Raw genomic sequence first — 13,405 nt, 5'->3', positions numbered from 1 at the left:
GTAGTAAGTTGTCACGTCAAGGCTGATCAAGAGTCACTGTTACGCCAAGGCTGGTCAAGAATTCAGAGAGGTAAGAGCTATGTTTGTACAAAACAGGTAATTCATGCTGAATATAGATTTAATCTTTTCAGAGCCAATTATAACTGCATCTGAAATCCCCGTGTTCAAATATCCTTCATCCTCCTGCTCTGCCTTGCAGTCTAATGACCCTTTTAAAGCAGGATATGCATTTTCCTGCCCTTTGTTTGAACAGTACTGCCTGGCTTGCTGTTGGCCCCTACAGTGTGTTTTGTGACTTTTCTTAAGGTCAAAGCCTTTCTAAAGTGATCAGTAAAGTGGATTGTTAGCACAGTGAAATCTAGAACTTGGCTTCAAAGAAGGAGGCATAACCAAAAATGGCATATTTAATTTTTTAATCCAGTAAAAAAGACAGTAAATTACCATCCTGTTGCATTCTAAAAAGAATTACCAAGCAGAGCGAAACCGTGTGTTCTGAGTTGTGGTATCTGCTGAGGAGCTTTTATCTGACTGATACCTGAAGAACCAGAGATTGTGATGTGGCCAATGAGCCACACTGACACAAACTGCAGGATGTTCTCTGGATGATGTGCCATTGTTATGAAAATAATTCTTAGTGTTCTGATTTCCCTCTGATAAGAGTTTCTACCCTGAACTAACCAGACTGGAAACAGATCAGAAGCATTGGAGTTAGTAAAAAAAGAGATGCTGTTCTGCCTTTGGACTATCATGCTGTGTTAGTGACTACCATGCTGTGTTAGTGATTACACTGTCCTTCCATGAGTGCTCATCACCTTTAAATCCTGAGTGCATTCTACCAGCTCACGAGATGTGCTCTTGAGCTGGTGCATTTCCTGAGCCAAGGCAATTAAGGCACAAAATTATTTTAATGTTAAAGTCTATTTTGCTGCTTGTTTTTGTTGTTGGTTTTGGTTTGTTGGGGTTTTTCTTACAGAAAAGGCTCAGGACTAAACTTCACACCACAGCCTTTTCTACTTTTAAAGCTAAAATTGGTCATCCCATACTTTCTTTAGTACATTATGGAAGTCTGACCTTTTATTCTACTGGAACACAAGTAAGCTTGCTGCTATCCTAAAAGGCTGTCAATCAGCACTCCTTCACTGCAGTGAAACACACAGGACCTACAATCTTTCCTCTTGCACTGAAACTTGGTATTCTTTTATAAATTTTTATTAATATGTTGAGGTAGTAATATTGCCAACAGTGTTACAGGAGCTAGACAAGAAGTACCCACCTCTGCTACTGATTCTTTCCCCACAAGCTACAGTAAAGGCCTGAGCATGAAGTTATCTGCAGAAAGAATTCTGTATGTAAGTATGTTGGTATCATTCTTTGCTGAGTTGATTCAAAAATAGTCTGTGAGTTGTTAGCAGCACCATCAGCTTAGAGAAAAAGCCCTCAGGAAGCTGGTCAGGGCATCAAAAAGTACAGGCTAATTATCTCTTAATCTGAATGTACTGTTCTACAGCAGTTTCTCATGCACATTAACACTCTTCAAGCCTCAGATCTTTGTAAAAAAACATTAAGTTGAGGCATGTGGTCAAAATGAAATTTGCCTTTGACTGTCCAAATATTGACTCAAGTATTTCTATCACGTGCCTAACACTACTGACAAAAGGCACTGCAGTTCTCCCAGTGAGAACTAGGCTGAAGAAAGGCCACAGGAATTATATTGATCCTGGCTGTTTTTGGCTGTAATTGCTGTTCCTTGGCAGCAAAAGAAGAGGAAAGCTTTGGGGAAGTGAATGTGGATGATCACACTGTTCATTTGTCTCTTCTGGGGAGATATGGATGCAGTTACAAAAGGAAGTAAATTTAAAGGGAGACCTTTGCTCCATCCAGAACTCAGCTCTGCTGCCCTTCCCAGAACCAGTACTTAACAGTGTTATTCATATGTAAAAAAAAAATAACTCTGACTTATCCTTGAAGTGTAATCTGCAGGATGAACAGGTTGTGGAATAAGCTGCACAGTTCATGATGTACTGAAGTTCCATCGAAGGCAAGAGCAGCAATTGCATTAGCAAAGCTTTACCCAGGAAATGTGTTGGCCCTCTACTAGGTAGGTGCTGCTGTGACTAGACAGGCTCATTGTTCCTGTGAAAATAGATTTTCTCCCATGCAGTCAGGTGGCACGAACAGAAGAATCTCCAGAGATTGAGGATGACCCCTTGGTCAAAGGGATTCTCCAACTCAGAGTGTCGCAGGTAGGAGATGCGATGATGTGACATGAATTCCCAGGTGGTAGTGTTGCATGAGATCAGATAGAGGTGTGAAATGAGCAGCAGCACAACAACAATGGTGAATACAACTATCAGGAGAAAGGATGTGAGGAGGAAAATGTTGTGATTCAGCCACTCCCAGGACAGTTCAAAGTACAGGCCTGACCTGTCAATTCAAACAGCAATAAATTCATGGTTAAAAATGTTGAGCTAGTTCCATAAGCCAAGCGACCTTGATGGAACATATAAGTTGGTTCATAACTACTGAACTCCTGATAATCGTGTTCTACAGAGAGTTAATATACTGTTATAATTATACTGTTAATATACTGTTACTTAAGAGTTAATAAACTCTTAAGAGACTGCACCAATAGTGACTTAGTATCTAAGAAGTTTAAAAGATACTGGTTCCCCTGACAGCTGAGACAATCATCTTTGGTTAACTTCTGAACAGGCTGAAACCCTGTTGGTGTTTCCAGTACTTGGATTTGTAAACCCAGGTCTTATTAGAGTAATTTAAGCAAAATCAGCTTTTGTACTGCTATGAATTCTGGTAATTAAATCTTAATGATGAATATGAAACCTAAATTATCAGATGCTGCCAACTACTGCTTAGCTGTGTTGTCCCTTGGCAGATTAGAGGGCTCCAGGGTGCAAAAGAGGGTGAACATCCAAAGCCTACAATTAATGCTTTGCTCTCCATAACCCCTTCAGTGGGACTCTAGGAGCCTCAGAACATTTAGCCATCTCAGAGGTTAGACTGCTGCCTCAAGGCCTTACCAAGCAACCTGACCTCCCCACAGCAGCACGACAAGCTGCACGCTCAGGTAGACTATAAAGAAGGGGTGATTCTTTTCTCCTATGCAGTTCTCAATCCAGGGACAGTGATGGTCGTAGCGCCGCACGCAGTGCTGGCACAGCTGGCAGTGCCTGGCTCGCATCGGCTGCTGCAAAACACAAACCAACAAACACAGAAGAAAACCACTAGCAGTCGCCTGTTCCTGTGGTTGTGCTAGTGTGCTAGAAGAGAATATCATGCAAAACTCCCTTCCTCCACAGCAGTGCTGTCCCAGAAGCACTCTTTTTTGAGATAACATCACAACATACACTGTTAAGACAACTAAAGGGGATTGTGATCTCCCTGGTAAAGATCCAAATGAGTGAGTTCCAAATTAAATTATTCTCCCATACTACTTCTAGCTATACTTTCTGTTTTTTTTTAATCTACTTATTTACAGGAAGTTCAGTGTGTAACAGAGGGAGCTAGAGCTGATCAGTTTATTCAGGATTGATGTGGAAAGCTAGGACCACAACTGTAGAATAAAGTGGGCAGGGATGGGATGTTCTTATGGGACTGCAATGTCTCTGCTTCTGGGGGGAACACAAGACACATACAAGAAAGTGACTCGAGTGCTAGGAATAGGGAATATGAAAGTAGTACCCCCTAGGATTTGTTCCCCAAGGCACTGGGGAATTGGGTCTTGACAGTTTTTCCTCTTGTAATAAGCTCACTTCTCCTGGTAGATATTCTTCAGGAATTCATGGAAGCTAGGTTAATGCTTGACTTTATTAAACTGATAAGCATCACTGTGAAAACAGGCCTTTCTAGGCTTTAGGCAAACTATTTTAAGAGCTAATCTAATTGCTCTAATTTTTCCTTCATGCTGTCTTTTACAACTCAGACTAACGTTTTGCTGTGTTTAGGTCTCCAAACAATAGAGATAGCAACAGTTTTTGTATGTCATGCTTGGCTGCCTTTATCACAGTATCTTCGAAATAACCTGTTTGACAATACTGTAAGGTCTGACTGACATGGCAGTAAGAATGTTGCAAAAGAAGACCCTTGTTTCTGTAAGCCAGCAGGGAATTGTTTCAGCCTTGGAAAACCAGCACACATGCCAATGTCTATGACTACATCTTTAGCTACACAGTTCCTTTGGATCACTGCAATTCAGAACTGTATTGGAATTCAATTTGCTTGTTGTGTTTATTTTTTCTGTTTTTCAGCAGAAAGGTGACCGTTTGATAGAATCAATCAGATCTGCCATGCCTCCAAACCGCTGAGCAGTGAGCAGCAATGGTACAAAAGCAACACCTGCTGAACAAAGAGGTTGCCAAAACACGTAAGCTTGAGAATTGCTCATCCCGTCCTCTTCTAGTGTGTTACAAATGCCTGCTTTCCCCATGAACACCTACCTTCACCATGCAGTAACCACAGCGCCGCAGCTTAACATTACTTGGATCCAGGGGTATGACCACGCTTTGCTCTTCACTCGTCTGCCTGCAAAAAAAAAGAGAAAGAGACTAAGGAGGCTTTGTGTGCTGCTGCTGTGGCATGACTGAGCTGTCTGTATCCTTTTAGTTAATAGTTAAGCAGTGCTGGTTCTCTCTGTCTTTAAGAAGGTTAAACAGTAATTTCTTCAAGTCCCTACAGGAGCTGCAGACAGTTAAGGTACAGAGAGAGAAAACAGGCTACTGTAACCATCAAAAGAATGTTCTCACAGGCAGAAATAACTGTGGGTGAGATACCACACTGATCCCGAGGCTATGCTTCAGGACAAAAACAAGGTTCGACTTTGCTTTCAAACACAATAATGGTATCTTTTCAATATAAGCAGTGCTACTTATTCTTAGCACAGCCAACATGTACTTCAATGATGAATGATTAAAACCTACAATGCTTTTGTCCTACATGATTTGTAGGACTATCTCTGTTACTGAAACTTTGCATCTTTTTTACTTTATTGTAACTTGTACATGTCTGCTGAGAGGCCAACAAATCTATACACAGTTCAACAGAGCTGCAGAGAACACTTTCTTCCAAGCCTGCCATTTGGTTTTTTGCACTTGTACCACTTAGCAGTAGTTTGCATAAACCAGATCATGTATACATTCCGTAGAGTACTGCAGCCTCTGATGTGAGAGTACTTGTGCTCAAATGGCACAGTGCATTTAGAACCGGGATGTGGTGTAAAAGACACACCTACAGCCTATGAACCCTACTGCTGTCACAGAATATGATTTGGACACTATCCATCCTGATCCCCAGTGGTCCATGTATGTTTCCTTTAAGCCAAGTGCAACAGAAACATTGTTCTTAGCTAATAGAGTGAGGAAACAAAAGAAAAGCCTATAGATGTTACAGCCTCACCACTTTCTTCAATTCACGAAGTGCTATACCTTCTCTTCTTCTTCAGCCTTAACAAAACCTGGGTCCATGAGAGACACCCTGAAGTACAGCAGGATCGAGCACAAAACCAGCGACAGGAAGATCAGCGGCTGCAGCAGCTCCCCGCGCTCCTCTTGCTTTTGCAGATCTGAAAAGGAGAGCAGAGCTTCCTTGTGAACCCTTTAGGGCTCTTCTCTCTGCCCTTAACAAAGGCTTCCCGCACCCCTACGGGAGGAGGAATGGAACAGGCCCGTAACGGTAGGGGCTCCCGAGAGCTCCACGGGTTCCTCTCTGCCCTCAGGGCCGCCCGAGGGCCCAGAGACCGAGGCAGGGCAGAGAACACCCACACACCCCCGGGCGCAGCCCGAGCCCAGGCCGCAGCCTCCTCCGCTCAGGGGCGGGCCTGGCCCAGCCCTCGGCCGGCAGCGCCCCGGGCCCGGCTACGGGAGGGCCGCGGCGGCCCCGCCTCACCTGTGCGGTGCAGGAGCAGCCCCAGCGCCATTGCACTGCTGAGGGCCGTGTGTGCCACCCGCACCCACAGCCGCCCGGCTCCCATGGCGCCCGCAGGCCCGGACGGGCGGGCGGCTCCCGAGGGCGGTGCCTGCGGCAGGCACTGCCCCGAGGACCGGGCCTCCGCTGCGGAGCCGGTGCTGTCCTCCCAGCGTGCTCTGAGGTGGCCTGGGCCGTTACCGGCACCTCGAACTCGGCTCCCCTGAATGGGAAGCAGGGTCTGTTTCCTCCCCCTTGCACTTGCAGCCTCCCGGCCGCCTTCCTTCCCCTCACAGGCCTGTACTCTGGCCCTCCACCTCCTTCAGCTCCCTTCGCTCCTGTCCTCCCACCCTGAACCCCGGGATCCGCGCAGTCCCTCTGTCCCCAGCCGGGTGTTGTGACTGTAAGTACTACGAGGAGCGCAGGGCCTGCCCTTGAGGGCAGTGACGCTGCTTGAACTCCCCTGCACTCACAGTTAAACCCGAGGCAAACACTGCTCGATGCAGATAGGAGCAATAGAAGGAGGCTCACAGAGGTGTGCTGCTCAAAGGCAAGGGGTCAAGGGGCTGTCTGGGTGAACTCTGGTCGTGCCACTTTATTTCACGCGTTGATTTCTATCCCCTAGGAAGAAACACAGAGGTTCTCCCTGGATTAATGCATTTAGCTGGTAAAATGTTTGTCGTACTTTCAGCAGGAGGCTGCTGGGGTGGGAGCAGATCTAAATTCCTATGTCTGCAGACTCACCTGACAGCAACAGAGGGAAGCCAGCTTGTCTAGAGAATGGTCCATCTCATCTGAAAGCAGCTGAATTGCACCCCAGATGTGTTGGTTTTAATCTCTTGCTAACAGTAAGGAAAGCAAAGATGATAGCTTAAATGTACATATGAAGATGAATCTCATCACATGCCTCTAGAAGTTCTGAAATCAGGATTTTTCTCCATAAACTCTTCAGTTTTAATGCAGATCTATCTTGCTGAGGTTGTTACCTTCTTTCCCAGTAAAATTTTTGAGAGAAAAATCACATTATTTGCACATTTAAACTTAAAACCTATCAGACTCCTTGGTATTGTTTGACCACAAGGGGGGTATTCTTGATTTGGTCTTTTTGAGTCAGTGGCCACCTGCTGATTCCAGGAAAGCACCTGGCTTAAAATGGTTTAGGCAAGACAGCTGTGTTGAAATGTTAATGAAAAACGTAGTTTACATTTCCAACAGTCATTCAAATCCTTTTGCTTTCTTTTTTTGTTCTAGGTAAATGCAAACCATACAAAAATCCTCCCTCAGACACCTCATAGACTGCATCAGGGCTTGTCAAACCTCACTTTGTATGTGAGGTGGCCCTGCTACTCTCTGCCTGCTTTAAATATCCTGAAAACCTTTCCCTTCCTTGAGTTGCAAAGGAAACCTTGCAAAACAGTAGGAAGCTCAGAACAGCACCATCAGGCTCCATCTACAAACACCAAGAGAAGGTGGGTAGCGTCTTTCTGTTCTTTGCAGAGAGGTGAAAATTTTAAAGCATAGTGAAGGCAGTTTGCGTAGTAACAATATTACCCACTTGAAAGTAGAAACATTCTTATGTTCTAGAAAGCTCTGTCCTAAGGAATGTATTCTCTCTCTTTGTGATTAAAACAATTTGGTGCATGTTAGAGTTCTGGCTTACAGAGATCAGAGCTCACCTCTGCCTTAAGGGTTTCAACCTAAATGACCAGTTGAAATCAGGCTTAGCTCCAGAAAGTCTCTACTAGTCAGTTTGAGTGGAGAATCTAGGTTCTTGCGGCATTCCAGGTAGGAATTTCATGCTCCTGGAAGCTGGAAGCATCTCTTTCTACTCTTACAACATGGTACGTTATCAGCTTCCAGAGGCAGTTCAGTTTCACATGATTCCTCCTTCAGCCAGCCAGAGTGTGATCCTTTAGAGTTTACATTGACCATTGAATTAACTGGTAGTTGATCCCTTGCAGGACCAGAGCCATAAGAAGAAATTCACACCAGCCTTAAAGCTGATTGATTGTTTTAAGTCGCAGTCTTAAGTACTCAGCTTCTGCCCACTTACAAAGCTTAGGCTGTGGAATGCAAGCCACAAATCTGTTCCAGAGTTCAGAGGCAATATGCACGGACAAATATTGTTCTGATTTTTTTCCTTCTCTCCCGTATTTCATAACAATACTCCCTCCATGCCTGTTTTCTATGGACAAACAGTTATTGTACCCTTGGAGTGATGAAAGGAAAAGGCACTGAACTGCATCATCAACACATGGCAGTTCCTTTCATTTGCAATTAAACACATGACAGCAAATGGAGCAGTAACATACCTAAATGAACCACATTCATAGACCAAAAGAAGAAGACATTGTTAAGCACTAGGTTTAATACACAGCGGGTATCCAATGGATACAACAGAAAAGTTAATTCATTCAGAATTGTAAGGAAGCAACAGTTGTGCATTATTATTTTTTTGCTTGGTTTCACCATGTACAAACATTTGAACCAGGCCTTTCAACATCAGGCAGGTCAATGGATAGAGTAAAAGCAGACACTTGCTCATTATAACTGAGGTTACTTTCTTGAAGCAAAACAAGGAAATACACATTTGGTTAGCTTAAAAATTTTTTTTCTTTTTAAACAAGAAAAGAATTAGAGAGAGAACCAGTGACAATTTGATGAAATCAAAACATAGTCTGCTAAAGAAGTGTTTCAGGTCAGCAGATCTCCCTCATTCCTTTTAAGTGCTGTCTTCTCATTCAGCCCCCATGTTGCTTTTCATCCATTCCTGACTACTGTTACCCTCTATGCTTCTTACAGATGGCTGTTGTGGAGACCAGCTATTTCCCTACTTTTAATTCTCTTTTTCTAGCACAAGCTCCCCTCTAACACCTGAGCTGCTGCAGCTCCTCCCTACACAGTCTCAAGAAAAAGTCATTTCTATGGAGCAATGCCTGAATGCAGTGCCCATACAGCTCTTCTCCTGTGGGTAATTATTGCGTTCAAGTGATGAGAGGGGACTAAGCTCAGAGCTCCAAGACTTTTCTTTCCCCTTATCTTTCATAGAGACTAAAGTGCCTGCAGCAGAACTCCAACCAAAGGGATAAGCTGGATAGGATTGTGCTGAACAGATCATTTCATCTAGCAGGTGCAAGGTGATAGCAGCCATCATACAGATGGGGCAGATGAATTATCTGCAATGTTACTAATTGCCACAAGAATCAGGGCTAAACTCTCTTGGCTTGGACTAAATAAGAAAGTGCTGCTGAGTGCTCAACTTTCTACAAGTAGATGCCAATCCTTATAAGCAGTTCCTCCCACAGATCCTGTAAAATGGAAGCACTTGTGGAAGGCTGCCCACTAATTTGCTTTCTTATCTATTGCAGAGAAAACAGCAGACACTTGACACTCTGCATGTTGAGGACTTTGACTTGGCCAAGTCATTGACTTGGGCTACTGAACCATGAAGGCATCCTCCAACCGGGATAGAAACTACATACAATCAAGGTAGAGGGTTCCTTTGATGGCATTGTCTCTGCAGAGAGCTACTGAGTTGTGTTTGTGCTCTGTTTGCCATGCTTCTGAATATTAAAGGAAATGTAGTGAGAACATGAAGAATAGGCAGAACAGGACAACAGCTACAGAGCATGAGGAGCTCCTCTGCCACATGTTTACACACTGTGAACTTCTCTGCAGCTGAATTCTCATTTGACAGAGATTTTGTTCTAGTTTTCTAGGCAGGGTTGGTTCTTGGCTCTGTAATTCTGCATGGAGTTGAAGTCTCCAGGTTCATTCCTTTGCTCCAGCAAAGCCAGAAGGCCTGAGAGGCTTCTCTAACAGTCAAACATTTCAGGGTATGCAACTTTCTCTTTTACATTAGACCTTCATAAAAAAATCAGCCACTTTGCCCTCCCATCCTTTACAGAATATTGGTGTGATGGCTGCAGATAATTACCCTGTTCTGCCCTGAGTAATTAACACCTCTTTGCCTCCAAAAAGTGCTTTTGGATCATGGTACATGCAATATGCCCAGGGTGCAACAGCTCCTGTGCTTTCAGTTAGAAAAACTGAGGTACAAACTAGTTTTAAACTTCCAATTCTAGGAATTCTTGGATTATGCTCAGCTATTCAGAGGATACCTTTCTCTCCTTTCCTCCTTACTGAAAGGGAAATGTTGTTTTTCATCTCACAAAGTCCTTTGGCTTGAAGACATGGAAGCTTGTAGCCAAAGCTCACCTGACTATAACAGGGATGCTATTTCATTTAAAATGCTATCTCAGGAACTTATTTTGCTGGTGGCCTGACTCAAAATCTTATGTGTCGCTGGCTATTACAGAGCAGTTACACCTCCCCCTTCCCCTGGGCTCAGTGGCAGAATTCAGAAAACTAAGCTTTTCTGTCAGCCTGACCTGACTCCATTAATCTCCACGGGTTTTGTCAAGTGATTCAAGACTTTAATGGTAGGAGCTTTCACTATATGGGCATTAGAAAGGAGGAAGGCTTAGTGGGTGGCACTGTCACATGAAGCAACTTCAGAAGGTCAGCAGCACTAAATGGAGAATGAGCAAAGCCTGACTCCCCTCTTAGGTTTGCATCTAGAAGGAAGATTAGTAAATGTTACACAGAAAACAGACCTTGAAATAAGCTTCCCTGTCTCAAAGCTCACAGGGACACAAATCCTTGGGGAACAGGAATGACAGAGAGGAAAATACATTTCATTCAAACAAATGCAAAAAAACAAAGTATAATTTGTCAAGTTTTGCAAACCATATGAAAACAATTCCAAAGTGACACAAAAATATATATAAGTTTGAAAAATACTTAAAAGAAAAAAGTACAGATCTCACAATACCAAAACAAATGACGTATGGTTAAAAAGACATTGAATAACACCATATTGGCAGAAAAAGTAAACCTGTCCAGGGCAGCTGTGTTGTGTCATTTAAAGTGTCAGTTTGTGTATCTAGGATCTGTCTATAACGTGCTCAGCAATGACAACATTAACTCTGAGCATTAGAAGAACCTCATAGCAGCGAGTCAAATCTGAGAGCAATGTATACAAGGGAAGAGAGCAGCGAAGGTTACTGTGCTGAGGCCTGAAATGTCTGAACATGTGTGGCTGTGGCCTCCTCTTACTGCTGCCAGACATGGGCTCTTTCCTGAATCTTTCCTAAGAGAAGATTCATGAGAGAACTGTGGCAAGCGGAAGGCTCTAGTCAGAGATTGCCCTTTGTTGAGTGTGTTGTTGAGTGCCCAGCTGCAAGACAAGCCTCAGCCTGTGGTTTCTTGAGCCTTTAGAGATACAGAGCCTGCTGGGTGAAGACAACCTCAGCGGGACTCTCCTCTCACCTACACTGTATCAGTTGGAATAATGCTGCTGATGCGAGCGGGACTGCGCTGGTAAGTGATAGTCAGGTAAGGATAGAGCCTTCTGCTTCCCAGAATAGGAGAAATATGTTGGGGTGCAACAAGAGGTGCTATTTCATGGGACTATTCTCCTTAGGGTGCCTGGAGACTCTCCAGTCTCTGGAGGGTTGTTTGGCACCTCCAGTTACACCCTCTGTGCTGCAGTAAGCTTCCTATAAAGGGAGATAACTTGCACTGATGCAGACTGAGGGAGAGCAGAGCTCCAGTACATTACTAGGACTTGCACAAGTGGTTCATACCACTCTGGACTAGTAGATCTTATCATGCAGAGCGGAAATACTGTCTCTGGCATTTGTAGCCCTTCCCTATAAAACAGAACAGAAGTAAAAAGGTGGTGAAGGACCTGAATGAAGATGTGTAGCCCTTTGTGAACAAACCTTGTTCCTTGTTGCACAGGCTCCCTTAGAGAGAAAAGCTCTGTGTAGTCAAGAATATCTAAATGGTTTTACTGGTCATTCCTGGTCTTGAGGCTAGCTGGGCTGGCAGATCCCACTGTACTGCCAGAGGGGACAAACCAGGCCTCTTGACTTTAATGGGAATGTTTTACTTCGAATGACCCACATACAGTTAGCAATGCTTCCATTAATGTGAGTCTTCTGTAAAAACCCTTAAGGGAGTGAATTAACTTGAAAGATCTTCATTTCCTCCCTTTATAATTAACACTACAAAGGTCTGTTCTTTTACTATAATTCTCTGATACTGTGTCCCCCAACATCTCTAACCAAATAAGTAACTCATTGCTGCCTGCAGCCCCACTGAGCAGCCAGTGCCAATTCGGGACTGGTGTTCTTGCAGACATGACAGGACCTCATGCAATACAGCAAAAGGGAATTTTCTAAAAAGAGGGAAATAAAAACGTCACACTAGTGATCACACAAGTAGGTCTTCAAGCTCATGGTCATCTGAGGCTCTGTGTGGTCTAAAATAAAAAGGTTAAAAGATACATAGTGTAGTTGTCTTTGCTTTTTTTTGTCGTTTTCTTTTTGTACAGAAATCATACACACAGAACTTCAACCTGAAACTTCATAACAAAAAAAAGTCGACTAATTTAAGGAAAGCATTTTGTTGTGCAAAAAGTCCCTCCCCCCCCTCCCCAGTTCACCTTCATCTACTGAGGGTCTCACACACACACATAAAGTTTCCTTCCAACAGGTGTGTTGGTAAGAAAGAGTCCTCCCTATATACAGTGAATTAGAGAGAAGCTGGATACAGTGCTGGCATGAGGCGTTAGAGGATTGCCTCTATCTGGAAGTGTCCATGTTCTCCTCCTTAAAGTTACTGCAGTGCTCTATAACTTTCCTATGGATAAAAAAAAGGACAGGGAGAGAGGGTTTAGTTTAAAGCTTATTGCATGACAGTTGTGGGACAGTTCTTACACTGCTGTCCCACAACTCCATCTCTATGTAATGTGTATGATTTGCAGCAGGCAGTCTCTTCTAGGCTACCCATCAAACAACATCTGTGTCAAACCCAGTGTACTCCACAAATGTAGCTCAGAGCTCCCAGTTCCTCCCTTTGGAAGTTCAGTGGCCAGATCCATGCATGATTCTGGATACATGGAGCCCACACAAGTATGGTGAGTAGTGACGGCTGGAGACCATTGGTGTAAGAGATGCTATTAGCTCTGGGGCTCCACTGTCTGACAAGCCACTCCTATAACAAATTTGCCTGGTACAATCTGTGTGTATTTCCCATCTACAAACACCTCTCTAGTCTTCTGTTTTCATCCTCTTTCCCCTACCCTTCTCTTGTGTTCACTTCTTGCCCCTCGCACACATCAATATAGGCCATTCTTTGGTAGCCTTACTTGATGTGGAAGAAAAAAGCCTAGCTAAAGTGAATGTCTGATAGTAGCACACTGGTTTCCTACCGGGCCATTTCCTTGGTCTCTTGCCGTGCTGAGGCCATTTTAATCATGTCCTTCAGAAGAGGGATCCCACCTTCTTTGATCAGCAGTGGGCAGTACTTGTCAGCTGCAGAGAAAAGAATAAAACTGGTCATTGTGAACCTTCACAAAAGTAGTAAAAGGGTGGCAGGAGGGAAAGGGAAAACCTGTGGCCCAAGAACATATAAAACTTCT

The 13,405-nt window shown here is 43.9% G+C and overlaps 2 protein-coding genes across 2 annotated transcripts in view; both read right to left on the bottom strand.

Annotated features, from left to right (window-relative positions):
- Nucleotides 1-421: 421 nt before the first annotated feature.
- ZDHHC12 (zinc finger DHHC-type palmitoyltransferase 12) lies at nt 422-6,008 on the bottom strand. Its single transcript, XM_034067294.1, is given in 5 exon segments — nt 422-2,424; nt 3,039-3,205; nt 4,455-4,530; nt 5,413-5,575; nt 5,899-6,008. Coding segments are annotated over 5 exon segments (801 nt in total). The 5' UTR covers nt 5,984-6,008; the 3' UTR covers nt 422-2,114.
- Nucleotides 6,009-8,266: 2,258 nt separating this feature from the next.
- ZER1 (zyg-11 related cell cycle regulator) overlaps nt 8,267-13,405 on the bottom strand; it is a 19,841-nt gene continuing 14,702 nt past the window's right edge. The window contains exons 15-16 of the mRNA XM_034067953.1: nt 13,196-13,298; nt 8,267-12,624 (exon numbers count right to left, since the gene is read on the bottom strand). Of these exons, the coding sequence (XP_033923844.1) occupies nt 12,567-12,624; nt 13,196-13,298 (161 nt within the window). The 3' untranslated portion in view covers nt 8,267-12,566. The remainder of the gene's footprint in view (nt 12,625-13,195; nt 13,299-13,405) is intronic.

Source organism: Melopsittacus undulatus, chromosome 11 (genome assembly GCF_012275295.1).
Source record: "Melopsittacus undulatus isolate bMelUnd1 chromosome 11, bMelUnd1.mat.Z, whole genome shotgun sequence".
Lineage (NCBI taxonomy): Eukaryota > Metazoa > Chordata > Aves > Psittaciformes > Psittaculidae > Melopsittacus > Melopsittacus undulatus.
This window is presented reverse-complemented; position numbering and strand designations above follow the sequence as displayed.